This window comes from Drosophila grimshawi, unplaced genomic scaffold, assembly GCF_018153295.1.
Source record: "Drosophila grimshawi isolate 15287-2541.00 unplaced genomic scaffold, ASM1815329v1 contig_848, whole genome shotgun sequence".
NCBI classification, from domain to species: domain Eukaryota; kingdom Metazoa; phylum Arthropoda; class Insecta; order Diptera; family Drosophilidae; genus Drosophila; species Drosophila grimshawi.
This window is the reverse complement of record NW_025063692.1, coordinates 23,212,958-23,239,099: the sequence shown is the minus strand read 5'-3', so window position 1 is coordinate 23,239,099 and position 26,142 is coordinate 23,212,958. Positions and strand designations below refer to the sequence as shown.

Genomic DNA, 26,142 nt, shown 5'->3' with positions numbered 1-26,142 from the left:
AATTACCTGCTTAAATGCCGGAGGCTTGCTGCCTCGGCCCAGCTCCGATGTCTTAAATTGCAGTCGAATTGTGTGTCTTACTAGGCCTCTCTGCCATTCTCTCTCTGCTCTCATCGGTCGCTCCGTTCGCTACTATATCCTTATGACCCGGGACTATTATGCGTCCCGAGTTGGTCTAGCTTGGCTCGTACTTCACGGACTACGCTTGACGTTATCTTCGTCCCCCTAACAGCATTTACTGCCTGACTATCGGATAGAAAGGCTATATCCGTGCTCCGATAGTTAGTTACGTTTCGGGTTCGTATGAGGATATCCGAGGGACGAGGAAGTTGGCCATCTCTCTGGCCAGGGATGTGTTTCTAATAGGCTTCATATTTGCGAAGTCATATTTGTCCCATTCTCTGTAACTTGGGCAGCCTCGATTAGTGAAGTACTAAATTTTGATAGTCTGGCAGTCCTGCCTCTTTTTTTTTTCAGTTCTGAGTCGTTGGATTTGAGGCAAATGACATTTGACAAGTGACAAATGAAATAAAAAAGCAATAAATCCAAGCGACCCAACAATTTCGGAAATTGTCGCAATTATCAGCTCGAAAACAAAAAAATAGGTTGAGTCTGAAATGGGGAAAGATAAGAAGCATAAGAAGTCCAAGAGGTCCAAGCAGGAGTTCACGGATGAGTCCAAATGGGAGACGGATAAACCAGAGCAAAACTTTGACTGGGTGGGTTGGTTTCCACGCGTCCTGTCGGAGCCGCTCGCCCAAGAGATGTTCATGGCCAATCTGGGAATGACGAAGACATCGTATGTCATCGATGGACAGAGCAGCGGCAGCAGCAGCAGCAGCACCACTACCCGAGTCACCCGTCAAATGCGCATGAATAAAAAAACTGAGCGCATTATAACAATTCATCCTGTCATTGGCGAGGTGCAAGCCGTACGTCAATTTAAAATCCTTCCTTATCCATCCATCTGGCGATCCTAATCGCTGCAGACCTTCTCTATTGCAGCACATGGTAGAGGTGGAGGCGCACATCTACGACCAGATTCAACTGGCCAAGAATGTGGAAACAGAACGCATATTACGAGAGGAGCAGTCGGACGCATTTCCAAAATTTCCTTTCGATCTGCCACTTGAATCGCAGCTAAGATGCAATGACTGCAGAAAGCGCGAGGGCCTCAAATATGTCTGCGATCGCTGCGTCCAGCCGTTCCATCAGGAGTGCCATCTGGACGGTGGTCTCTCCTACCTACATAACGTGTGCCCCATATGCGTCCGCCAACTTAATGCTCAACGCGATGCCATAGAAAATGCCAAATAAACTAATTTTAGTTTGATATTTGTATAGATTTAATTGCCACTCCCAATAATGCCAAGCATTTCTTTTCAAATACATTTTACAAATGAATAAACCATTTTGAAGGCACCAAGATAGCGAATGTTAGCAGCACCAGTCGCTGATGCGTCCCATGGCCTTGGGCTCCATTGCAGAGATCACCCTGGCAGAAACACATGTAAACTTTCTTATAATTGTAGATTGTGTCCGCGCATCGATCCATGTTGTCGTCCGGTCCGCGCTGCACACACATCCGCTGTATGGCGAGATCATAGTCTGGATGGGACAACGATATATATACACAAATACATATATATTCGTATATCGTATATCAGGGTTGGGAGATATCATGTCGCATGTTTTTATAACATTCCATTTCGCATATGGGTCAACCAAAAATGAAAAATAAAGCAAAATATACAATTTGAGGAAAGTTATGTTTAAATTGAAATTGATAATTATAAATTGAAATGTAGCAAATAACATGAAACGCAAGTGATATAATTAAAAAAAAGAGAGAATCATTTTTTTGGCATGAATTCCAATTGAAAATAAATAGCGGTAAATGGTCTGGTATCTCGCTCGCACTTACCGTCGAGGGCATAGGTGCCACCACCCTCGATCACTTTGCCACACCAGCCACTGGCGCAGGGTATGGCGGTGAGGCCCGGCTCCTTGTCGACATCGGTGGCGTTGAAGGTGAACGGATCCTTGCAGCTGCCCAATTCGCCTCGCGATCGGCACTGATAGCAGCGACGGAGCAGCGCTGTGAATGACGGTAAACGTTATCTGTTTACGAAACGATTTTAAATGCATTACGCAGCCACACACACACACACACACTCACACTGACCCACAGAGTTTGCGCAAGTGCGTGGTTTGCCCATATGCATGTGTGTGTGTTGCTAAAGACTTAAATGAGCAGCAAACTTGGCATACCGTTTGTTTGTGGCGCGTTGCTGGCGATGTAGCGAATATCACAGTTATGATGAACACAGACGCATGCATTTTCCTAGCTTTTTACACTAAATGAGTATTGTTTAGGTCGGTATTTATCAAATCCACTGAAAGTAGTAGTGAGATTTTAGTTGATGTTTGTTGAATTCTGTGTTGTTGTTGTTGTTGCTGTTGTCGTTGTTGTAACGGGAACCAAGGTTGCCACACAGTGAATAATAATTCAACAGCGAAAGCAACAATGTGATTAGTGTTGCCACAATGACTATCGCACACATGTTTGCCGTTTACCAACACTTAAACCAATTTTGTCCATTATAACGCAGTGTGTACACACTGTCTAGTTTCGTTGTATTATTTCAGCGAAAAATTCATCATCACAGTATCGGGCGTATATTTTTTGTTTTGTTATTATTTTGAAACAATAATAACTCAAAACCAAATAACGAGCATCAGATGCAGCAATTTTTACACTAAACTTCAGATTCAGTGCCACGGATCACATCTGCAAGCTGAGTGTACAAAAATAAATCGACGAAAAGCTGCAGTATGTAGAAAGAAAGAAAGAAATGCAAAGAAACGAAACGAAATGAAAAAACAAAAGCAAAAGCAAACGACAAGAAATTTTGCAAATTGCAAACTGTTCAATCGCTATTCACACAGAGCAGCAGCAGCAGTAGCAGCAGTACAGCAACAGAAGAAGAGGAGCAGCGAATTGGCTGCAGCAGCTGAGCTGAGCTGCGTAACATGCTGCGCACCGACCAAGATGGATGTAACAATGAAATATATGCATATGATTAATAATCTGATACACAATCTGAACTGCCATCTAGCCTTTGGCATTCCCTCAAAGCGCAGCGTAACTAAAAACGCAAACAAAACGGGCGTTTTTAGAGGAAGCAGACACCTTGCAACTGCAGCCGTTGCTATTTCTGCTGCTTCTGCCTCTGCTGCTGGGCTGCTTGCCCAAGTTCAATGCAACTCTGTTGTTGTTTTTGTTTTTCTTATTAGAATTGTGTGTGTGTGTGTGTTTGGCTAACGCTTTTCGTGTGCATCCCGCAGCAGCTGGCGCCCAACTGGCCAAAGGACAGGGTACAAGGAGCAAGGAACAAGTAAGAGGAGAGCAGCAAACACAGCGGGCAAGAAGAGAAAGAGGTCGCCTGGAGCAATGGCATTGGACAGCGGCACGCAAACAATGACGGGCAGCAATGCGCTGACATCATCCTTTACGACAAACAAGAAGAAGGATGCCGCCGCCGATAAGGAGAACCTCTGGTGAGTTACTAGTGTTGACGAGCTGACCCAACTATATACGAAAGTATATGAGAACATATAACGGAGCAAACAAAAGAAGAAGAAAAAGAAGCAAAAAAAAAACAGCTGCTTTTGGCCATCTATCGACTTTCTTTAGCTGACGTTTGCAATAATTTTTAGTTACTGCCATCTCGCTTTTACTGCCTCTTCTCTCTCACTCGCTCTCTCTCTTTCTCTTTCTGTCGCACTTAGCCATTGCTTGGTGTGCAGCGTGCCGGGTGCAGGCAGGTGCTACTTACTCGCCACACCCACCGAACGGCCCACAACAAATAGTTGGGCACAAAAAGCAGCTGATTTTCTGCCGCTGTCCAATATAAATGCATGTTGTCATTTTGTACGACGCTCGCCTAACCTCAAACTACGTTTGGCTCACACACACACACATACAGCTTTTTTTCTGTTAAATTTTCTCTTGTGCGCTGATTTAATGAATTTGTGGCATAAACACAAACTAAATGCTAAAACAACAATTATAATCTGCATAGTGTGCGTGTGCGAGAGCGAGATAGAGCGAGAGCGACTGAGCAGACCTGCCGATGATGATTCATGAAACAGCTAAAATTGAGGGCAGCGTCGCCGGCTGCGCAGTCGGCAGCGAGCACCTTTTGCTTAATAAGTTTTTATTATGTTTTATATATACCTGTATATATATACATATACATACACAGACATAATGTATATGTGCACACTCTAAGCTGAGCTATCGATAATTCAACTTGATGTGGTCAGTTGACAATCCAATTGGAATTAGCATTTCCCAATGAACGCATTGTTGCCGAGTTGTGTGTTTGTAGGCGATGTTGTCATCGCCCAAGTATGTGCCTGTGTGTACGTTGACGTTGATAGGCGACCGTCAGGTGGCGCGCATGTGCAGAACGGCTGCGGCGCAGATCAATTTCCAATTGGAAACAGATTATTGCATATTGCTATGTACACCTATTTACAGCAAAATCTGCTTTTGATTTCGTTTTATGTAGATGTCTTCAGCACGTTGCTGCTTAGTTCTGGGCAATCGGCTATCGGTTATCGATTGATTTTGCTTCTATTTCTATGCACATTGTTAGTATGTATTTAGTTTTCTTTCAAAAACCTTGATTTATATTTGTTGTCGGAACTTGCTTGTGAATCAGTTAATGATAATCGTCTACTCATATTGGCGTATATATATAGATATATTTATATATATATTTATAATTATGTATATATTTGTATGTATATATTTATGTATTCGTTAGGATATATGAATGTTCTACAATTTCTCGATAAATACATCGTCGTTATCGTTGTCATCTCCGTTATCGAATTGTGTCCCTTGTTGCGGCTGCTGCTGCTGCTGTTTCTCGAAATTGTTTTGTATGCGCTCCAATAGATCGGTGGCAACCAGCGCAAAGTCCTCCCACAAGGCATCTTGGGCCCCATCAGCCTCCGATTCCTCATTCGGCTCTTGCTGTGGACTCTCCTTTTCCGTCTCCGCATCCGCATCCGCCTCTGTCTCCGTGTCATCGCCGGTGGGCAAACGCTCTTCGTCTAAATAATCGGCAAGCAGATCACTGATCTCGTCCAGAATGCTGCCGGTGCGACCAAGTGCCGTGGCGCAGTGTGTATCAATTAGAAGATTCCACAACGCCTGACACACGATGTTGGCCAGAAACCAATCCTCCTGCTCCAGTGCGCCGCGCAACAGCAGCGCCAGCAGCTCAGCGCCGCGTAGCTGGAGAAACGGTGCCCTCTGCTCACCATCGCCCAGCAGATTGACCAGCACACCGATGGCGCAGGTGCGCAGCTCATAGTCCTGTCCGCTCGCCTGCCGCGTCAGTTGTTGCACCATCAGCGGCAATCCGCCGGCAGCGCAGAAGCACCGACGTGCCACCTCGTTGCGCGTCAGATTGCCAAGGACACGGGCCAGCTCCACCTTGGTGGACACAGACGTCGCCGCACACTGCTCCAATGCGCTGGCCAACGCCGTCGTCAGCTCGGCAATCGAACTCTGCAGCGATCCAGCGGCTGGTGCTGGCGATGGTATTAGTGATGATGGTGATGATGCTACTGTCGCTTGATTGTCCTGGTAAAAGCACAAATTGTGCAAAGCGCCCAGCGTTGCATGCAACAATTCCAGCCGCTCAGCAGCAGCAGGCTGTGCGCTCTCTTGCACAGTGTCCAGCGCCCTCACTGCACTCTGTAGCAGGCGCAACAGGACAGCGCCCAGAGCATGCACATTGCCCAGAGCAGCGCCCACCTCGGCATTGACACTCATATTGGCCACGACACGGATCAGCTTGATTTGGGCATCCAGCAGCGCCGGTTCGCTGGCCGTTTGACGTTCGCTTAGCTGCTGCAGCACATTCAGCAGATACTCCATGGCCACATCGTTGTGATAGTACTGCAGTTGCCGCATATAGATACAGATATAGATACAGATATAGATATAGATTTGTATGTGTGGATTTATCTGTGTTGCGTCACACTCACCTGGACACGTGCCGACTCGTGCTTGGCGAGAATGTTGCCGAGCATATAGCCCAGGCGGCTGAGCACGGCCAGCAGACGTTCGCTGCAGGGGCCACCGTTGGAGTAAGGGCCTAGGAGCAGACCAATGCGTGCCGCATAGTTCAACAAGGATTCGCAGCATTCCGGATCCTCGGACAGCACACTTAATATGAAAACAATTGATGATTACAATTTGATTTGTGGTTTGCTCACTGCTTCACTGCGCTTACCTCAGGGTGCGCACCACATTGGCCTGCACCTCCAGTTCACCCATGGCGATCTCGGCGGCGCGTATCAGATGCGGACAGGCGAGCTGCAGTTGCAGTTGCAATTGTTGCTGCTGCTGCTGCTGCTGGGCTACATCGGCCAAGGCGCGCAACGCCGCCGACAGCTGATAGAGTGTGTGCAGTGGCGGACCGATGAGGCGTCTTGTGGCGCCCGCCTCGTTTAGCATTTGCAAATGGAGGATCATCAGTTCGACGGCGCCGTGACGTGCCAGACGCGCCACAAGCGTCTGTTGGCCATTCAGCTTCGTTGTTGTGGGTGTTGTTGCTGGTGCAACAGCTGTTGCTGCTGTGATCGTTGTGCTTGCTGCCGGCGGCGTCAGTGGCTCCTCAAAGCCGACGGCCCAATTGCGATTGAGTGCATCATCGCGTTCCTGGGCGCTGCTGGCAGTGAGGAATCGAATGCAGCCATACGCATAAATGCATGCCTCCGGATCGTCCAGCGGTGAGGCACGACCCAGGCCATCGATCAGTAGTTCGAGTACATCGTTCTCATGGAAGAGTCCGTCGTGCTGCTCGTGGCGAGCAACCTTGAAGATTAGCTTGCAGGCGCCGGTCAAATTGCTGCCTGTCACGCGAAGCTGTCGAATTATCGATAAAATCGATTAATAGATAAATGACCAACAACTGAATATGCCCAATCTGCACTAGATCAAACTATTAATATTTAGCTCAGGTGTTTGCCAGCTTGAGTTGAAATTCATTTTAAATATGTCCAATTTCTAAATGATTGAAACTTAAGAACCGATTACCAATCGTATTCCAAATTAATATCAATGATATCGATGTGCATTTGCTTTCTAAACACAAACACAAACCTATCCAATTAAAAATGTGTCCATAGTTGGTTAAATATGGAAACATAATTTGCTTGGTTTGCTGATGAAATGCAAATCGTCGGAAGAAACCAATATACATGTTTGTCGTCTAGTCTGTCGATAAATCGATAGATTTGAAATCGCAATACATACCGCAAGGACGACACGTGCTACAGCCAAAAGGACACGCGGCGACGTGCACTCGACCAGGCCATAAAGACCGCCCAGGATGAAGGCGCGCTTAAAGTTACGCTCCTGTTTGCGCACACGCGTATATAGCTCGAGAAGGATCTGGGAAACGAATGCGGAATGCAGGATGAAGCGATGATTATGATTTCTGGCTGGTTGCACTTACAGCATTGATGTGCTGAACGGTCTCGGCACTGCAATCCTTGAGACCCGCATGCTGCTTCAGCATCTCGATGAGCGTCTCCGAGCTGCACTGGCCAAGCAGTGCCCCATTTCGTGTGGGTGGCGTTGTGCCCACTCCCACTCCAGCGCCAGCTCCACCTGCTGCTTTTGTTGCTTGTAACGATGGCAATTGACGCGGCGGAGCCAACTTCCCATCCAGAGCACGACGATTCACAAGCAGCTCAGCATTTCCCACGGGTGTCGATGGCGTCAGCGACTTGTGATTCTCAATCTGCAGATAGCGCATGCTATGGAAACGAGAGCAGGGATGCGGATGTGTGGGGGACTTGGACTGAAAGTGCATGTAAAGGTTGAGTTTACTTACGAGAAGGCGCTGGGCGGACGACCTGCCAAAGACACCTTGCCATAGAGCACGCGTCCAGGCTCACGTGGCGTTATGGGACGACGTGTGCTGACCAGGCGAGCACCGCCTGCCGCTGTCATAGATGCGGTTGCCGCTGCCGTTGCCGTTGTCAGATCCCCCAGATAGAGTTTTGCCTCGCTAATCAGCTCGGCCGAGGTTTTGCGTCTGCCCATGCCCAGGCTCTGGCGCTGCAGAGTTTGTAAGCCGCTGCCATTGTTGTCCATGCTGGTTGCCAGCTGCTGCTGTTCCTTGCTGTGCTCTTTGTGCGACTTCTGCTCCTGCTGCTTCTTTGTGGGCAACTCCTGTTTGATTTGCATTGGACGCGTTTCGCTGCGCGACCGTCGCTTCAGCAACACACTCATCCTGACCGCTGACTCTTAACAACTGAACTGAATCGCACTCTCAACCGGGTCTCCGCCGGGTCTCTCTTGTCTGTAGTGGTCGATCCACTATTTACGCCGTGGCGCTGGCAAAGTGCGCATTGGCAATGCCAGTTCTATTAACCTGGCCAACTGTTTGCCGTCTATATCTTACTGCCGTTCTGGCCACGCAGGCAGGCTGGCAGTCAGGCAGGCAAACTTTCACATGCTTGAAAAAATATGTATATGCAGATGTACTTTTCGTTTGGGCCTTTCGTGCACCATGCCAACCAGCAGGCAACCAGGGGGTGAGGGGGAGTGGAGTGGTGGCCACTGTTGGCGGCTCGGCTTAGGTTGTTGTTGCCCGCCACCCTTAGCGAGAAAGCTTGTCTAGCGCATAGTGGCGCATAAGTTGAACTACATTTTGCGCTTCATCGGAACGGAAATATTCAAATATTAACTACTGCTGACAGTCCGATTATTGCGAGTTGTTCTGCATGAACTTTGTATATATGCAAGAAATATGCCATGAAGTTGTTCAAATATTGTGAATTTGCATTACTGAGCAACACCTTGCTTTATGCGACGCACTTTAATTTGGATACCTTTTGTGTTTGTTATCTTGTTGTTTTGTTTATACATTGCGAACCACTGTGCACTGTTGAACAATACCTTTGAACACACAATAGAAGCGAATAGTTAAAAACTAAAAGTCAGAAAGCGGGCAATCGATATTCGCAGTTCGCAGTTTTTGGCACGAAGGAGCTGCCGCGTCCAGTTCCCCAGTGAAGTAAACGTCATTTGCATGTTATTCCTTTAGTCAAGCAGTCAGTCAGTCAGTCAGTCAGTCAGTCAGTCAGTTAGTCAGTCAGTCAGCCAGTCAGTCAGTTAGTCAGTCAGTCAGTTGGCCTGCTATACGGCAAATATATAAGTGGGTGAATTAGCGAGTCGGCGAATCAGCCAGTTGGGCAGTTAGCTGGTCACTTTTCAATCGAAATGTATTTAATTGGATCTAATTGAAGAGCCCTGTCCAACTAAACATCCTTATTCGAATATATACATAAATATTATAGTACATAATATATATATATTATAGCTTTTATAGAGCGAGAGAGCGAGAGGGAGCAATACGAAAATGAAACAAGGTCCGGCTCATAAATAGTTTGCAAAGGGATGCAATTAGTTTGATTGCGTGGCATGACACAGTATGCAGAATTGTGGCTTATGGCATGGCTTGCTGAATGGATATGGTTACGTATACGTGTCGGGTTGAGTTGAATTGAATTGAGTTGGTTACTGGTGGTGACATGAAATTGGGGCAGCTTTAATGTACATTGCAAAAATTGGTTAGCCAACGGAACTGACCCATTATGGACACATTTATTTGCATTTCCCGTTGCAGGTCAGCGATATTGAATGAAGTACAAACACAAGGCAGCACAAAGTTACCGTCAAACAAATCTGTACTAGTATTAGGCGATAATGCCACTGGTAAGACGACGCTCATTGCGAAGCTGCAGGGCGTGGAGGATCCGAAGAAGGGATCTGGCCTCGAGTATGCTTACATTGATGTCAAGGACGAGTACAGAGACGGTAAGTGCAACAATTACAGTATAAAGTAATTATTATTATTATTATTATCATTATCAATTTGTTGCAGACATGACGCGCCTAAGCGTTTGGGTGCTGGATGGCGATCCAGGACACACAAATCTGCTGCACTATGCGCTAAACGAAACGAACTATGCACACACCCTCGTCATACTAACAGTCTCGATGACACAGCCATGGGGCTGGCTCGAGCAGCTCAACCAATGGATCAAGGTGCTTGCCCAGCACATTGAGAGCCTGCAGTTAGATCCCAAAGAGAAGGAGGCGGCACGCCAGCGTTTAGCAACGACGTGGCAAAGCTACTGTGAGGTCGGCGATGATATGGATCCCGGTTCGCCGGTTAAACGCACCATGCACAACACTTCCATCGATGAGGATGATCTGTTGCCGCTGACAGAGGACGCACTAATTACAAATCTGGGCCTGGACATTGTTGTGGTCGTCACAAAGGTGAGCATACAATATTTAGAATGATGCATGATGATGATGAATGATTTTACTAATTTTGATTTACAAATCTACAAATTTAAAAATTTGCCAACACACAGACGGACTACATGTCAACACTGGAAAAGGAGTATGAGTATCGCGATGAGCATTTCGATTTCATACAGCAATGGATACGAAACTTTTGTCTGCGGCATGGCACCTCGCTCTTCTACACGAGTGTGAAAGAGGACAAAAACTGTGATCTCCTTTACAAATATCTAACGCATCGAATTTATGGTCTACCATTCCGTACGCCAGCGCTTGTCGTTGAAAAGGATGCGGTGCTCATGTTCGTATTTTATGCTCACACATTTATATGTGGATCTGCTAACTAACACTTTATTTCATTGCAGTCCGGCGGGTTGGGATAGCCTCAAGAAAATAAGTATTCTGTATGAGAACATGCATGCGGTTAAGGCTGAGAATCATTACACAGATATCATCAAGGCGCCGCCCACACGAAAGGTGCGTATCGAAATATTTTGAAGATGACGCATAACATTTGTGACGCGTAACTTTTTCAACTTATACCGATTGCGTTGCAGGCCGTTTCCAATCGCGAAACCGAGGTTCAGACGGAGGACGAGCAGGCATTCCTGGCACGCCAGCAGGAGATACTCAAGCAGGGCGGCCAGGTGCGCGGAGAGTCGCCGTTACGCTCGCAAGGAGCCAGTGCTGGCGGCAACAAGAGTGGACCACGCACACCCGGCAGTGCCGGTCAAAGTTCACCCAAAAAGGTGAGTGCCACACGGAAAGAGGATATTGCATTTGTTAACGTTTCCGTTAACTTCTACTATTCAATTGCAGATTGATCCCAAGCTGACGCCCGCCGCACCCGGCAGTGAAGGTGTGCTGGCCAACTTCTTCAATTCATTGCTACACAAAAAGTCGGGTGGACCAGCTGGTGGACCGGCTGGTCCCGGCAGTCCAGGTGGCGGCGGCGGCATGTCCACGCCGCGCACTTCCAATGGCACCGATTCACTCATGACCGCCGAAAAGCTGGCCGTGCGCTCCGATGCGGCTGCTGAGCTGGATCGTTTGGCGCGCAGCGTTAAAAAGGATATCGATCTGTCCCAAAGTGAGTGTTGAATGCATATTTCCCACACGACAACAACAACAAAAACAGCAACAACAACAGCAGCAGCAGCAACAACAACAACAACCAACAAGAAGAGCAGCAGCAGCAGAAGCAACAGTAATACCAAGAGTAGCAGCACACATAGTAATTTAAATCGAAAAATCGAAAGAAAAAAAACAACTCAAATGCACAGACTCATAAATTCAACAAAACAATGCATGTACTTTAAATTCGGCTCTTATTTTAAGCGCTTCCTTGGTTAATTCGCAAAACTAAACGTCTGGCAACGCTGCTGCACATTCAATGAGCTGAAAAGCATTGCCACCTGTTTAGCCAAAGTCACTCTGAATACCGGATTGAAATTGGAAAAGAAATGAAATGTTGAATTGAACGTGTGCACTGTTCAGTGAATTAGCATTTTATGAGTTCTGGGCATTGTGTAGGTTACGGATTACATAAATAAACATATACATATATGAAAAAAAAAAATATAAGACAAAATACACACACACATTATAAAATGGCTAAGCTTAAGCAAGCAAAGTGAATAACTTGGGAGAGGGGACAGCGCGTCCTTGTCATGCTCCTTTTTTCCTACATGAATGTGCTTAATCTATAAATTGATGTGCATATATATATATATGTATATATATATATATATATATGAATGAATGATTTTTTCGTTTGGTATTAGCGTAGTTTGGGGCCACACATGTGTATAATAAATTATTTAAATTATGTAATTTTTAAAATGTAATTTGTAATGTGTCAACTGTGCAATGCTGTTGCGCACTGAGAGATTTCAAAAGTACATGCCCGAAGTGCCCAGAGGGTTTGGCAAATGCTTAAAGACACACACACACACACACACACGCTCTTACATCTAACTGTAGTTGATAGCTTGTACGTACATTTTAATTATATTAATTAATTACACACACATGCACACACTGGCTTTATGTATTATTTGTTATACATTTTTTTTTTGGCGTCCTAAAGAAAACTAAAGAGTTTCATAATAACAAAGTACAACAACAGCAAATGCAGCGTGAAAAAACATTAGCAAAGTTGAAATAAGTATTTAAGCGATAAATAAAAGCTGTAATGTTGCGCATTTTGTTCTTTGTAATTATTTAAAAAACAAAACTTTTGATTTTAATTTAGTCACATTCTTATTTTTTTCTCGCTCAAAGCCACACGCGTTTAATTAATATAGTATAACGAAAGAATGCATAAATTATTAAAAAATAAAATAAAAAAATGTATAAGTACTATTACAAACTAATTTTACTAAGCAATTTTTAACTTAAAGATGCACTTACTGAAATTATTTAATGTGAAAAGTCAAGCGCAAGCGAGTAATCAGAAGATATCGATGATATAATGTGGAATAAAATCAAGAGCTTTTCGAAAGCATACATATATTGATATTGATATAGAAAGACAATTTACATACACTCGGCAAAATCTCCTTGCTTCTGATTCAATTTTATTTTTAATTAATTAATTATTATTTTGTGTACAAGTTTCGAAATCAACAAATTGCTTAATTCTCCATTCAATTGCAAACAGTTAAAAGAGCGAGAGGCGAAAATGCTTGTACTTTTGTAAATTAGGTCAGAATAAAAGTCTAAGCCTCGCCGTCAACTTAACCAAAACTAAATATTTTTTTTGTATTTTTTTTTTGAAATTTTAACAACTTTTTGCCATATGCCTCTGCTTTATAGAAAGCAGCAAGAACAGCAGCTGTTTGCCTCTCGCTCTTTGCTGTGGTGTGTCTGAAAACATACAAGCAACAACAATAAAAACCATGAAAAAAACTTTTGTGCTACAGAATCTATTTTTATGTATAAACAAAAATTATTGCATATATAATAAATATTATTGTATTACATATTAAATTACTGTGCAAATTATTGAAATTGAAAACAAATGGTATTTATTCTGCAAGAATTTTACATACATAAGTACAATTACAACAACGTCGTAGGGAAATATTATGAACAGCAACAAAATACACACAAATATGTTGACAATGTATGTGAACCAAGAACAAATTTAATGTTAATTCATACAATTTAATATATATACAATTATCAAATGCAAAACAACAGCGGCATCAAAAACAAAACACCGACGAAAAAAAAATTAAATAAAAAATTTGCAATTAAATATTTGAACAAAAAAAGCTGAGTAACTTACTAACTATGGTACAGGTTGCGACCACATACGACTTGAGCTCATATGATCAGTAATCAGTCTCTAATATATAAATCAAGTAAAAAAAAAATGTTGCAAAAATATATTTGGGAATATTAACGTAAAAAACTACGTTATTTTTGGCCCTTATGATTCGGCCAAATTGAGAGAAGTTTGCATCCAATATTGATATTTATGAAGATGAGTATAAGCTATTTGGCGAACTGTCCTCCAACTAGACATTCAAATTAAATAAATGAAAAATTCCCTTTAATTAACGCAAATTTGTTCATAAAAAAAACACTTTCTTATTTTTGATATATTCCTAAAATAATTAAAATTAGCGGCTGTATACAAAATTCAAAGTGGAGTCAAGAGAAATTGCTGCAATTTGTCGCTGTTTACTACGTCGTATCTTTGTCTGAGTGAAAATGGCCATATCTAAAGCGAATATATGTATAATAATCGAAACTCGCAGCTTAGAGTAACAAGCACTGGGGCCATGAAGAGGGGTAGGGCGAAGGGTGAAGGGGAGTTCAAAAAGCGTTGATATGGAGCCTTTTATTAATGATGTTTTCAGTTGCTGTCATTGTCGTTGCTGCCGATGATTATCGAGTTTCAAAAGAAAAAGCAAGCGGCGTCACAGCATGGCAGCCAGCCAGGCCATAACATTTTCAAAACACATTGATATTTTCATTTCGATAATGATTTTCACAAACCGTCAATCTGCGTCTGCATGTGAGTATGTATGTACGAGTATGTATAGATGGATGTATGTATAGATGGATGTATGGATGGATGTATGTATGTATGTCTACCCAAGGCCTGTGTCTGTGTTCAAAATATATGAAAAGGAGGCGACTGGCATCAAAAGGGAACAGCTGCCAGCTGCTTTTGCCACGTTTGCCTTGATAGCGCCAAGGATAACACTTTACTTGACCTTTGTGTGTGTATGCGTTTGATAAATGATGACGCCGACGTCGGCGCTACTTTGTTTGATACTTGCTCTCGTATTGTTTCAGTTCGCATCCATGCACTGCGCTGTGTCCGCTCCGCTCCGCTTGACTCGACTCCTCCGTTGCTCCCAGTCCCGTTGTTGTATCGCAAACGATGACAGGCGGCTGCTACGTGCTCATTGCGCTTATTGCTAGCATTGTCAGACTTAGCCCGCTTGCCAGCCTGGATTTAGCTCAATATTGACATTGATGTTGATTTGATGTTCAGCTGTACGAACACTTCTGTGTGCTATGTATCAGTCACTACATATGTACATTTGTACATGTACCATGTGTATGAAAGTGGGTCAACCACTTGAGGTACTTAATCATCTAAATACATATTTTGCACACACGCAGCATTAAGCTTTAAGGCACATGGAATTTAACATTTGTGTAGTGTGAACACTGTTTTATTATTCATATTATTGATCAGTATGGATATACATATTTAACGCTAGTAAATAATGCATATTCAATTTTGCTTCCGACTTAAATTTCAGATAATAATTGAAATTGATTAGATTCACTGAAAATAAATGCTTTATACCCTATATCCAAATAAAATTGTTAAAAGGGTATTATGAAATTTTGGAAATATATTGTTTTGGATATTTATCATCGTACCGTTCAAGTATATACAAATAATCAAATAATTTGGAAGTTTGATAAGTAAGTACGAATCACAAATTCATCTTATATTTCAATTTATTCAATTATAGCCTGCACCCATTCAAACTCGATGAAAATGGTATCAGGAAATTGAGCAAATATTAACAAAAAGCTGAAGGACTTGTGCTCAAGTTCTCTGAATTATAGCATTCTTACTTGCTTCACTCAGAATTAGCATGAATGAAAAACAACTGATGGCAAAGTTAATTCAAAGTGAACAGTAACAAAACTGCAAGCAGACAGAGCAAAACTAAGCAGAATTTAACAAATGCATAAAATATGCTGCTGCTGCTTTGAATGCAAATTGTAAAACACAATTTACAAATATACACGAATATTGCGAATGAAATGAATGCATTGAGAGCAGGTGAAAAGAACGCGAGAGAGAATATTTAACTCTGCCAAATCAGGTAATAAAAGCTAGGAATAATTTCTGTCTCTGGCTTTACTTGCCCCTGTTAGTTGCGAGTTGCAATCTAATCAGCCGCACATTCAATTGAGACGCGTAAAAGTGATTGTTAGTGTTCAGTTGTGTTTATTTAATATTCTAGAATCGGCCTGTAATTTGTCATAATCATAATGTAATTTGTCGTAATATTGCGAAAGGTGTCTGGGCTCAAATTGAAAGTCAGGATGAGCTCCCTTTCATATATGTACATACATTGTAGTTGTTGCCGTAGAATCGCTTTGGAAGTAGTGCGTGTTCTGTTGTGTAAAGTGGTAGGAATAATACACCAATCAATAACTTTATCTTGATTAAACTTTTCAAATTGAGTACAAAAATGATCACATGTTGTCCGTGATTTTAATCATACGGAAAGTCATTTGAATACCTTAATTATATCCAAAAAACTTGTAAGTATTTTAGTTATGGTTGCTTGCAGGGTATATTCAAGTCGATCCCTTTTTACGAGACATCTTATTGATAACATGGATAATTATGTTACACACACATGATGTTGATGGGGAAAAAAATATAAAAAAATATTTCAATTTTATTCATTTTTTGCTCGAGTCATTTGGTAAACACTTGCACATATTATTAATTACTTAATTACACCAGCAGCAATATGCTCTATTGAAATTAATCGATCTTATTTAATTTTGCATAATTTAGTGCCCGCATAAAAAGAAATATATACTCACTTAATGACTAAGACAGCTGAAGGGCACGGTACACGATGCTCTACACACATGTGGGTACATGGAATATCTGCTGCGCTATGCAACAAATGATGTAACGCTAAAAATAATAAGTTGGCATTTGAGCTTGCTTGATGAATAGTGATTAATATAATTATATTATCTGATTTCCTAAGATATCCTGCAATCGATCTGATTGCAATTTTGGGGATTACCTTCCACTATACTTTATAATATCCGTTAATCTCAGTCTATTTTTTTCGAGGACGTCCATTTGATGTGTCTGCCTTGAAGATTTTCAGGTTATTTGCTCGGAAGTGGCACCTTTACAAATGTGGACAATCCACCAAGGAGTCCAGACACTAATTTAACAGAAGATCTAGCGTTTTCCCAATCTGACATTTGTAAATATAGCAACGGCGATACCACTAATGTTATTTTTCAAATCATTACTTTTTTACGCAGCAATAATCTGCACAGACAAATTTCAACAGAATATGTTTGCCATGGTCATAACGAAAGGCAAGATAAAAAACCACTCATTTCTAACGGGATCGACTGAAGAGGGAATTGTAAAATCATAATCATAGGTTGCCCAAACATTTTGTTGATATTCAATTGAATGGACCAATTTCGTTTTGTAAATTTAAAAATGGTTTAAGCTAATGAATCTTGTTAATTGTTGTTATAACTAGTTTTAAGAACTCCACAGCTCAGTCGAAAAACAAATAAAAATGCTGTAGTCGAGTGAGCTCGGTTAAATATATTATAAAATTATTTCCCTATAAAGACTTGCACCTAAATGTGAGCAGGTCTGCAAGTGCGCTCTGCCGACATGTATCAATATGAGAATAGACTTTCGACTATAACTTGGGTCTTTCCTATCCGATCATTACAAATGTTGGTAGTTGATTCATAATAGGCATATATTCTGTATAAATTAGAAGATTCTGCCATTAAAATTGTAGCATTTATTGCTTTTTAAAATCGAAATGCATAGATATTCGAGAATCGGAGGCAGTTATCGATAAAATAAAGTAAACTTGATCTGCGCCGTGTATTCGAGAACCTATATTCCAAATTTGAAGACTCTAGCTCTTATAGTCTCTGATATCGACTCGACTGTTGACCGTGATCAAGAATATATATATTCTTTATGGGGTCGGAGATGCTTTCTTCTGCCTGTTACATACATTTGCACAAAACCATTATACCCTTTTAATGGCTTCAGGGTATAATTAAAGTCAATTATAAAATATTTTTTTTTTTTGCAAAATAAATGAAAAAATATGAATTTTTTCCTGTGTCCAAAACCTTTCTTGGCAAGCTGTGTGTACGCGGTGCACTTTACTATAACTTGCGGAAAATGTTGACTCTTTACAGCATTTTTGCTGTTCGACTTCGTCGTCTGTCGTGACAAATGTAATTGCCAAGTTTTCTTAACGTCTTGATGTCTTGTTTTAACTGAGGACGTTTCCGAGCAACTTTAATTTTATTCTTGCTGAGTTTGCAATTGTTTCTGTTGACTTTATTGCTGCAGATGCTGTCTACATGCAGTTGCGCCTTTGAATTGAAGTCGATTAAAGCCAATTGTAAAATGCTGTGCGCACAAAACAATTGTCCCACAAAATACTTTAAGTTTAAGTGCAAAGACAAATCTATAATTACATTTGATGTAAAAGAAGTTAGACAAAAATGCGTTTCATTATTAAAGAATTTTTTATTAAAGCTGTCTTATATCAACTGTAGATCTTACAGCATTCAACAAATTTTTTGTTTTGAAGTAGAACAATGCTGTCAGAATGACATTTTTTTAAAGAAGAAGTTGTCTAACAAAATGTTCCCCATCTCCCAGTATTAAGCATTCATAATTGTATAAATTACTTTGACACAACGGCCTCATCCATTCTGTCTATTTGAATAAGCCAATCTCAGAGATGATATGAGCTAGAGATTAATTTGTAATGTAAGCCCTCGTTTACTATTTAGATTTAGTTTATTTTAATTATCGATAACTGCTTCCGTTTTTCCAATATCGATCAAAAGTGATTACCGATAGAAATCAATCAATTTTAAAGATATATATGTATGTATGCTTAAATATATAGAAAATTTAGAAAAAAATAAAAGTCAATAGTGAAATACTTTTTTTTTTGTAAAAGATGTTAGAAAATATACATTTTTTCCAGTGTCTAACCACTTTCTTGACATACTGTAAATATAAATATATGTAAACACCTTCGCCGAGTATAAGCACAGTTTTCATATGACGTGCATGTATAAGCACAGTTTTCATATGACGTGCATGAGATATGATGTGTAATGATTTGGGTAGAGAGTATATGCTAGTCGGCTTCCCTCGACTAGTGCCTTCTTTCTTGCCTCGATTGGCTCTCTAATCGGGCATAAGTTTATTGTGTACAGAAATTCTCAGTGAGCCATCTTGATGTGAATGGCTTTCATTGTTTGTGATTTGGGATTTGTGATTTGTGGCTTTATCTGAGCATGTTGCTTGTATGTCTGTTTGCTTGTCTGTTTCTTTCCCGCCAGCTGTGCGCTGTCAAATTTGTTTGACGGCAGAGCTTTTGTTCAAGGCCAACATTTTCTGCGCTCGAATCGCGTCTTCAATCACAATTCTTACCCCCGGCTGTTGTAAGCAGCAATTAAGCTGTCATAATGTGTAAATTTCGGATAACCATGAGTCTTGCTAGAATTACAAATTAATAACTACCCAAATACAACTTGTGAGGCTGCTTATAATTTGCTTATGCTTAATGCAAATGAGTTCATTTAAGTTGAGCACGTATATTTAAGAGTATTTTTGGCAAACAGGCCATTGTGTCAATATTTATACACACCACGCTTAATTTGCATAACTGGTTTGCTGGTCATATGTATGCTGCTCGGCATATGACATAACACCAGTGGTCCGGAATGCCAAGTGCGATTGGTTACGATCACACACAATTACGGGCTTATCAACGAGATCTGCCATTCCAGAAGATCGGCAGTGGTTACCATTATTTTGATGAATGCCTGCTTGGTCAGCTTTGAGGAATGGAATTCTATTGATCGCCATCGAAAGTCATTCAATGATTACATCAGATACTGGACATCGGACATTGACTTGGCCAAGGAAGGAGCCCATATGTGGATGGCAACTGGCCAGCCAATATATCTAAGTGTTTGGCTTCCACGAAATCCCGGTAATTACCACAATAAGGGAAATTCAGAATTGGATGCGCTGAATGACAACGAATGTGATTTGGATGCGCTGAATGACAACGAATGTGATTTGAAACTCAACTATATTTGTGAAGCTTCGCAGCCTCAAACAGCTTCATTCATTATATGGTGACAGTAAGCATTTGATATTAAGTAAATGGTGATTTTTTTATGTTGCTTTGTTGTTTAGTATTCGTTAAAGGTAGTACTGGAAAAGTGCCAAAAAGTAGGGAAAAATAGTAGCACCACTTACGCAATTATTATAAAAATTGTTGTGTTCGGCAGTTTTGTGTTTTTATAAAATATATGTTTTTAATAGATTTGACTTTGATTATATTGTTATTGTGTGGACAAAGGTTGATGAGTTTGATGGAAATGGCTCTCGTTCGTACGTAAGATTCCATCAAAACTTCGAATTGAGTATTTAAGATTAAAATAGACATTAAAAGTTATTTAACATGGAGATAGGTTCAATATATTGTATCAAATCCATAAGAAACCAATTCCTCGGAAGTTCGAGAGCAAAATATCGATAAAGAACAAAACTTAATACTAAATTTGCACACTTGAAAAATGGTACTTTATCGCAACTGGAGCTACAGTTATATTAAAATGCTTACATCAGAAAAAAACACCATTGTATCCTTTGGTTTTTTAGTGAAACATGTGCTTAAGAACTTTTAAAGGTGTTCTTATATTTATAACAACAACGAAACACCAAAAAGATAATAAAGTTTAGAACATCTCGCCGACTGGCTTAATTATCATCTCGTGCACTTGCATATGTGGAGGAGTCGAAAGGGTAAACATTACGGCCTGGGAAATATCCTGGGGTCTTAGCATTGTTTTTCCAACAGCCTCACGGAAGCTATCCGGTAGAATTTCCGTATCTACAACACCCGGACTAATGCTCTGCAAGTAAAAAACACCAAATCAATATAATAAATGTATAACTTAACATAAACTGCACAGCATATCTATAAAACCATATAATTCACAGTCTTAAGTTGACGCTTTTCGGAGATCGGCAAGTAAGCTCCGCTCCCAAAAATCGGAAAGCCTATATCTTCCATAGCTTTTGAACTGGTCATCTCCTTATATATTGATGCCAAAACTACCAAACTTTAAAGGTTGATTGCTCTTAGCATCCTACTAGATTAGTAATCAAGTTTCATTGTTACGCCCATTAACTACCACATCTGAAGAGGTACAAATTCCAAATGTAGTAGGTACATTCTGAGAATCCCTCTCCGAAAATTGATCAACAAAAATTTCCATCCACTGTTTCACAAATTGCGAATCTTTCACACTTTTAGATCTGAAGTCACCACATTGAAAAGGTATATTAATGATTATGTTATGAAAAGACCTTCTAGCCACCTGTTATTAGCTGATACTACGCTGATATCAGAGTATTCCAAATGGATTATTATAATTGTGTTTCGTGGTTTGCTGCCTCACCGTGATTTTAATGCGCGTTCCCAGACCCATGAATTCCTGGCGATACATTTCAGTTAGAGCGGTGACCGCATGTTTGCTGGGCGCATAGATGTTCACATTGGGTGCATTAGTCCCCATAGGAGAAAACAGTTTGTGGCCCAGAATGCTGTTGATAAGGATAATATGACCATCGAAATTGCGTTGCTTCATCGAGCGAAAGGCGCGCTGTGTGCAATTGACGATGCCCATTATATTTGTCTGCACAACTGTCTGGATCGTGGCGGTTGGCATGTCCACCAGTTGGCCGGGGATCGCAACGCCGGCATTATTCACCAGGATATCGATGCCGCCCAGTTGCTTTTCAATAGTATCGAAGGCCTCCTTAACCGAACTCTCATTGCCCACATCGCAGTGGAGCGCAATTAGCTTCTCTCGACGTGTAGCTGGCAACGATTTCTGCAGCTCTTCAATACGTTCAACGCGACGTGCCAATCCCACGACAACTAGTCCAGCATTCACCAGATCCACCGCAATGGCCGAACCAATCCCAGAACTGGCTCCGGTTACAACGGCGACGCGATTCTGCCACCGATCCATGCTGTCTTGCTTCCGTCCCAGTCAACCAACTAACCGGAATGTTCTGTTTGATGTGTGGTTCTAAAACGCTGAGCCATCGCTTTAAATAACAACCGGTCGTTAGCTGCCGCTGTTGTTGTTTGCATCTGTATCGCGTGTTCAATCACAAAGCTGTCGTTAGCTGAAATTACGCTGTTATTGTGTCGAAATTTCGGAGATCCATAGTCTTGCTAGAATTGCAAATTAATAACTACCTAAGTACAACTTGTGAGGTTGCTTATAATTTGCTTATGCTTAATGAAAACGAGTTAATTTAAGTTGAGCAGGTGTTATGAAGAAGTCATGACATATATACACACATGTATATTTAAGAGTATTTTTGGCACACAGGCCATTATGTCAATATTTATACACACCACGCTTAATTTGCATAACTGGTTTGCTGGTCATATGTATGCTGCTCGGCATATAGCATAGCACCAGTGGTCCGGAATGCTAAGTGCGATTGGTTACGATCGCACAGATACCATTCCAGCCAATAAATAAATAAAAATAAACGTTGGTTGCAGATGGTACTTCTTTTTAATCTCCTATCCAGGCAAACCCTGACGAGGGAAATTCTCGCTCTAACAGGTTATGGGTTCAGAGTTCATGGGCTGATAGGATTGATTATAGTTTATTGACTTGAGTTACGAACTCGTATGAGTTAAAGGAAACAAGTAGAGTGCTGTAGTCGAGTGAGCTCGGCTACGATTTACATTGAACCCAGTTTTTAGATATTTTTAGTTTTATTGGAAAATTTCCAGCTTATCAATAATATGCATATGTATGTTATGTATTAATTAGAAGATTCTGCCTTTAAAATGGTCGCATTTATTGCTATTGGAAATTTAAATGTATCGATAATCGATAAACGGAGGCAATTATCGATAAAATAAAGTAAACTTGTTCTGCGCCGGGTATACGAGAACCTATATTCCAAATTTGAAGACTAGCTCTTATAGTCTCTGAGCTCTGCGTGTTCATACAGACAGACGGACAGACGGACATGGCAATATCGACTCGGCTGCTGACCCTAATCAAGAATATATATACTTTATGGGGTCGGAGACGCTTGTTACATACATTTGCACAAAACCATTGTACCCTTTTTACCCATTGTTAATGGGTTCAGGGTATACAAATCGACAAATTGCGACGTACAAATAGATAAATTAATGCGTTGTTGAGAAGCTTGAAAAAAATAATTATGATTCTTAGAGCATACAGATGCGAAGCGTGTTGGTGCATGCGTAGCTATGGGAAGTTGCGTCGGAATATTAACTGGATTTTGATCATTGGCGATAATATTAACTGGAATGCCGCTGCGTAAAGTCTTGCCATACAAAAAGTTGCTCAATATTGGATCAGCTTACCGAAACTGTAATAGCAATAGTTGACCGAAGGTGCTTAAGGTCATAATTAATAATTGAGAGCAAGGGATTAAACGAGGCAACGAGATTGAGAGTGTGAGATGGAGAAAGAGAGAGAGCAGAGGATAATCTTATTATACTTTGAAAACATTTCAAGTATAAATATTTCATAGTCACATATTGTAACAGGCTTCTAGTGATGTATGTATGTAGTTCTAACATGCAACATGTACTGAACATCGATATCGATGTCGATCGATATCAATTGTGTGATCACCAACATGAAGAAGAAAAATAAAGGAATCGTTATGAATAAAGTAAAGTGAGCGGACGTGTTTGAGAACGAAAGATAACTTAGTTTTGACTGCCAGAATATATATGTATACACATCTAATGTATATAAGTACATATTTTAATATACCTATAAATCAAAATAAATACCAACGCATGTAAGTGAAAAATCGTTTGGTTTGTTTCGTGACACATGTGTTAAAGAATTTTATTAAGGTGTTCTTATATTTTCAAAAGAAAAAACCAAAAAGAAACAGATTAGAACATCTCGCCGACAGCCTTGACAATCATATCGTGCACTTGCATATGTGGAGGCGTTGATAGGGTAAACATTACTGCTTGGGAAATATCCTGAGGTCCTAGCATTGTTGAGCTACGGAAGCTCTCCGGCACAATTTCCGTATCTACAACACCCGGACTAATGCTCTGCAAGTAGAAAAGACGAGATCAGTACACTACAAGTGTTTCAGAGTTTATAATAATATGTATATATAATAAATATGTATCATTTAACATAAACTGCAAATCGATTTAGTTTTTTTTTTACAATCTTCATCCGATGGCAGAGGAGTCCAGTGGTCTTGTGCAATTTTCATCCTTCCGTATGACACTTCTGAAGCTATAGACTTGAATCTTGGTTATATATACCCCGCCCATGCTCGAGTCAGACACTGCGCTAAATGCCTACCGATAAAACCATATATCACTTACAGTCTTAGGCTGACATTCTTCAAAGATCGGCCACTCCGCTCTTACGAATCCGAAAAGCCTATATCTATAGCACTTTTATGATTACGCAATGATTGAGGATGGAGATATATTAACTGCCGTCGCAGTCCCACCCCCCTAAAGAAGACTTTTTAGCCACCTGTTTTTAGATGATATTACAGTGATAACAGAGTTTCCGCAGTCGGTTCTCACTTCTCACCTTGAGTATTATTATTGTGTATTGTTGTTTGGCTCACCGTGATTTTAATGCGCGTTCCCAGACCAATGAATTCCTGGCGATACATTTCCGTTAGAGCGGTGACCGCATGTTTGCTGGGCGCATAGATGTTCATATCGGGTACCTTACCCTCAATAGGATCACGAAGTTTGTGGCCCAGAATGCTGTTGATAAGGATAATATGACCATCGAAATTGCGCTGCTTCATCGAGCGAAAGGCGCGCTGTGTGCAATTGACGATGCCCATTATATTTGTCTGCACAACTGTCTGGATCGTGGCGGTTGGCATGTCCACCAGTTGGCCGGTGAGCACAGTTCCGGCATTGTTCACCAGGATATCGATGCCGCCCAGTTGCTTTTCAATAGTATCGAAGGCCTCCTTCACCGAACTCTCATTGCCCACATCGCAGTGGAGCGCAATTAGCTTCTCTCGACGTGCAGCTGGCAACGATTTCTGCAGCTCTTCAATACGTTCAACGCGACGTGCCAATCCCACGACAACTAGTCCAGCATTCACCAGATCCACCGCAATGGCCGAACCAATCCCAGAACTGGCTCCGGTTACAACTGCAACGCGGTTCTGCCACCGATCCATGTTAGCTTGTTGCTTCCGTCCCAATCAGCTAACTAGACACATCTGTTTAATATGTGCCTTTAAAACGCTGAGCCGACTCTTTAAATACTAACCGCTCGATTATATAACTGCTGCTGCTGTTGTTGTTTACATTTATATCAGTATCAATTGTAACAATTCAATGATAAGTCGGCAACGTCAATTAACGGCTACACTAAAAAAAATCGTCAAGAAGCTTAGAAAATTTCCTTAAAAACTAGACAAAAAATATAGTTTTATAATAACATTTCTAAAAATTAAAAGATTCTAAAATGAGAAATGCTCCTTTCTAATATTTTTAGATATATATTTCTTAACAATATAAAATACTTCTAAATAGTAGATAGTAGACAATAGTAGAATGCAAATCCTTATTATAGAAGAAATTTGTGAATTGGAGAAAACAGTATATAATAGTGTAAATCTAGAATCTTAATGTAGGAGTTCCATGTACACATATGAAGAATACCCTATAAATTAAACATCTTTTTTTTTAAATTGTAGAAACATGTATTCTGGCATTAAGGAAAGAAGCTCCTGGTTTTTACACACAATCTTGCGTTTTATAAATATAATTTGAATAATACATTAAGCTGCCCTTGCCCCAAGAAACAATTCAGTGTTATTTGTTTTTCTAATTGTAGTCTTCTAGTAGTACTGCAAGTGTTTTAATTTATATGCCTAAGGGAGTATCATATCAAAGAATATATTTGATGTAGACCACGCTTGAAAGTAAGCTATGTGTATATATAAATATATATTTTTATTAGAGCTTAATATTTGTCCGTAGCTCCAGGGTATTAGATTGGTGCATATTTCATGAAAATCAACCATGCATCAATTAAATAAACTGCATATCATTTGTAACATATACGAGTATTATACTTGAATCACAATTATCAGCTTAATCGGCACAATACTCAGCTTTTCAGCCTCTCGTAAAGCGAGTTGTGGATTGTGGGAGGCGGGTGGAGGGTGGAGGGAGGGGGAGGGGATGGTACGAATGCAATTTGTGTAACTAAGTTGACCTAAGTACACCCCTGGCAATCACATATATTTGTTTCCACTTAGCAGTTGCAATAGCAAATTACTATTATCAGTCAAGCGGTACGTAAAGGTGCATTTGACA

The 26,142-nt window shown here is 40.9% G+C and overlaps 6 protein-coding genes across 7 annotated transcripts; 2 read left to right on the top strand and 4 right to left on the bottom strand.

Moving 5' to 3' along the window:
• The first annotated feature begins 413 nt into the window (after positions 1-413).
• LOC6571232 lies at positions 414-1,408 on the top strand. The gene is made up of 2 exons (XM_001997399.2): positions 414-932; positions 1,006-1,408. Exons 1-2 carry the CDS (start codon positions 618-620, stop codon positions 1,315-1,317), a joined length of 627 nt encoding a protein of 208 aa, XP_001997435.1. The 5' UTR covers positions 414-617; the 3' UTR covers positions 1,318-1,408.
• LOC6564923 (protein quiver) lies at positions 1,323-2,338 on the bottom strand (the record flags this gene model as incomplete). The annotated part of the gene is made up of 3 exons (XM_032738087.2): positions 1,323-1,608; positions 1,925-2,098; positions 2,272-2,338. Coding segments are annotated over 3 exons (456 nt in total), but the record flags the coding sequence as incomplete, so codon positions are not given.
• A 290-nt stretch (positions 2,339-2,628) lies between these two features.
• Positions 2,629-12,441, top strand: LOC6564924 (cytoplasmic dynein 1 light intermediate chain 1). Of its 2 annotated transcripts, none has more exons than XM_032738001.2 (8): positions 2,629-2,833; positions 3,349-3,561; positions 9,726-9,916; positions 9,984-10,384; positions 10,483-10,712; positions 10,777-10,888; positions 10,969-11,160; positions 11,231-12,441. In XM_032738001.2, exons 2-8 carry the CDS (start codon positions 3,455-3,457, stop codon positions 11,510-11,512), a joined length of 1,515 nt encoding a protein of 504 aa, XP_032593892.1. In that variant the 5' UTR covers positions 2,629-2,833; positions 3,349-3,454; the 3' UTR covers positions 11,513-12,441. The 2 variants fall into 2 exon arrangements, with proteins under 2 accessions (XP_032593892.1, XP_001991142.1); XM_001991106.3 differs by having other exon boundaries at positions 2,717-2,833; positions 3,352-3,561.
• Positions 4,816-8,466, bottom strand: LOC116805549 (armadillo repeat-containing protein 2). Its single transcript, XM_032738002.1, has 6 exons — positions 7,926-8,466; positions 7,545-7,848; positions 7,343-7,480; positions 6,318-6,952; positions 6,070-6,250; positions 4,816-5,980 (listed from the first exon to the last, which is right to left on the bottom strand). Exons 1-6 carry the CDS (start codon positions 8,324-8,326, stop codon positions 4,850-4,852), a joined length of 2,790 nt encoding a protein of 929 aa, XP_032593893.1. The 5' UTR covers positions 8,327-8,466; the 3' UTR covers positions 4,816-4,849.
• Positions 12,442-20,318: 7,877 nt separating the features above from the next.
• Positions 20,319-21,784, bottom strand: LOC6564935 (farnesol dehydrogenase). The gene is made up of 2 exons (XM_001991107.2): positions 21,197-21,784; positions 20,319-20,647 (listed from the first exon to the last, which is right to left on the bottom strand). Exons 1-2 carry the CDS (start codon positions 21,770-21,772, stop codon positions 20,471-20,473), a joined length of 753 nt encoding a protein of 250 aa, XP_001991143.1. The 5' UTR covers positions 21,773-21,784; the 3' UTR covers positions 20,319-20,470.
• A 1,848-nt stretch (positions 21,785-23,632) lies between these two features.
• LOC6564936 (farnesol dehydrogenase) lies at positions 23,633-25,048 on the bottom strand. Its single transcript, XM_001991108.2, has 2 exons — positions 24,420-25,048; positions 23,633-23,880 (listed from the first exon to the last, which is right to left on the bottom strand). The coding sequence occupies exons 1-2, from the start codon at positions 24,993-24,995 to the stop codon at positions 23,713-23,715; spliced, it is 744 nt and encodes a 247-aa protein (XP_001991144.1). The 5' UTR covers positions 24,996-25,048; the 3' UTR covers positions 23,633-23,712.
• Positions 25,049-26,142: the final 1,094 nt, after the last annotated feature.

Coding starts and splice junctions, on each gene's coding strand:
- LOC6564924 (XM_032738001.2), top strand. CDS start 3,455: ATGGCATTGGACAGCGGCACGCAAACAATGACGGGCAGCAATGCGCTG. Junction 10,385..10,482: donor TTGTTGTGGTCGTCACAAAG/GTGAGCATACAA, acceptor GCCAACACACAG/ACGGACTACATGTCAACACT. Junction 10,713..10,776: donor GAAAAGGATGCGGTGCTCAT/GTTCGTATTTTA, acceptor ATTTCATTGCAG/TCCGGCGGGTTGGGATAGCC.
- LOC6571232 (XM_001997399.2), top strand. CDS start 618: ATGGGGAAAGATAAGAAGCATAAGAAGTCCAAGAGGTCCAAGCAGGAG. Junction 933..1,005: donor TCATTGGCGAGGTGCAAGCC/GTACGTCAATTT, acceptor TCTCTATTGCAG/CACATGGTAGAGGTGGAGGC.
- LOC6564935 (XM_001991107.2), bottom strand. CDS start 21,772: ATGGATCGGTGGCAGAATCGCGTCGCCGTTGTAACCGGAGCCAGTTCT. Junction 20,648..21,196: donor GAACGCGCATTAAAATCACG/GTGAGGCAGCAA, acceptor TTTTACTTGCAG/AGCATTAGTCCGGGTGTTGT.
- LOC116805549 (XM_032738002.1), bottom strand. CDS start 8,326: ATGAGTGTGTTGCTGAAGCGACGGTCGCGCAGCGAAACGCGTCCAATG. Junction 6,953..7,342: donor TAGCACGTGTCGTCCTTGCG/GTATGTATTGCG, acceptor ATAATTCGACAG/CTTCGCGTGACAGGCAGCAA. Junction 6,251..6,317: donor AATGTGGTGCGCACCCTGAG/GTAAGCGCAGTG, acceptor TTTCATATTAAG/TGTGCTGTCCGAGGATCCGG.
- LOC6564936 (XM_001991108.2), bottom strand. CDS start 24,995: ATGGATCGGTGGCAGAACCGCGTTGCAGTTGTAACCGGAGCCAGTTCT. Junction 23,881..24,419: donor GAACGCGCATTAAAATCACG/GTGAGCCAAACA, acceptor TTCTACTTGCAG/AGCATTAGTCCGGGTGTTGT.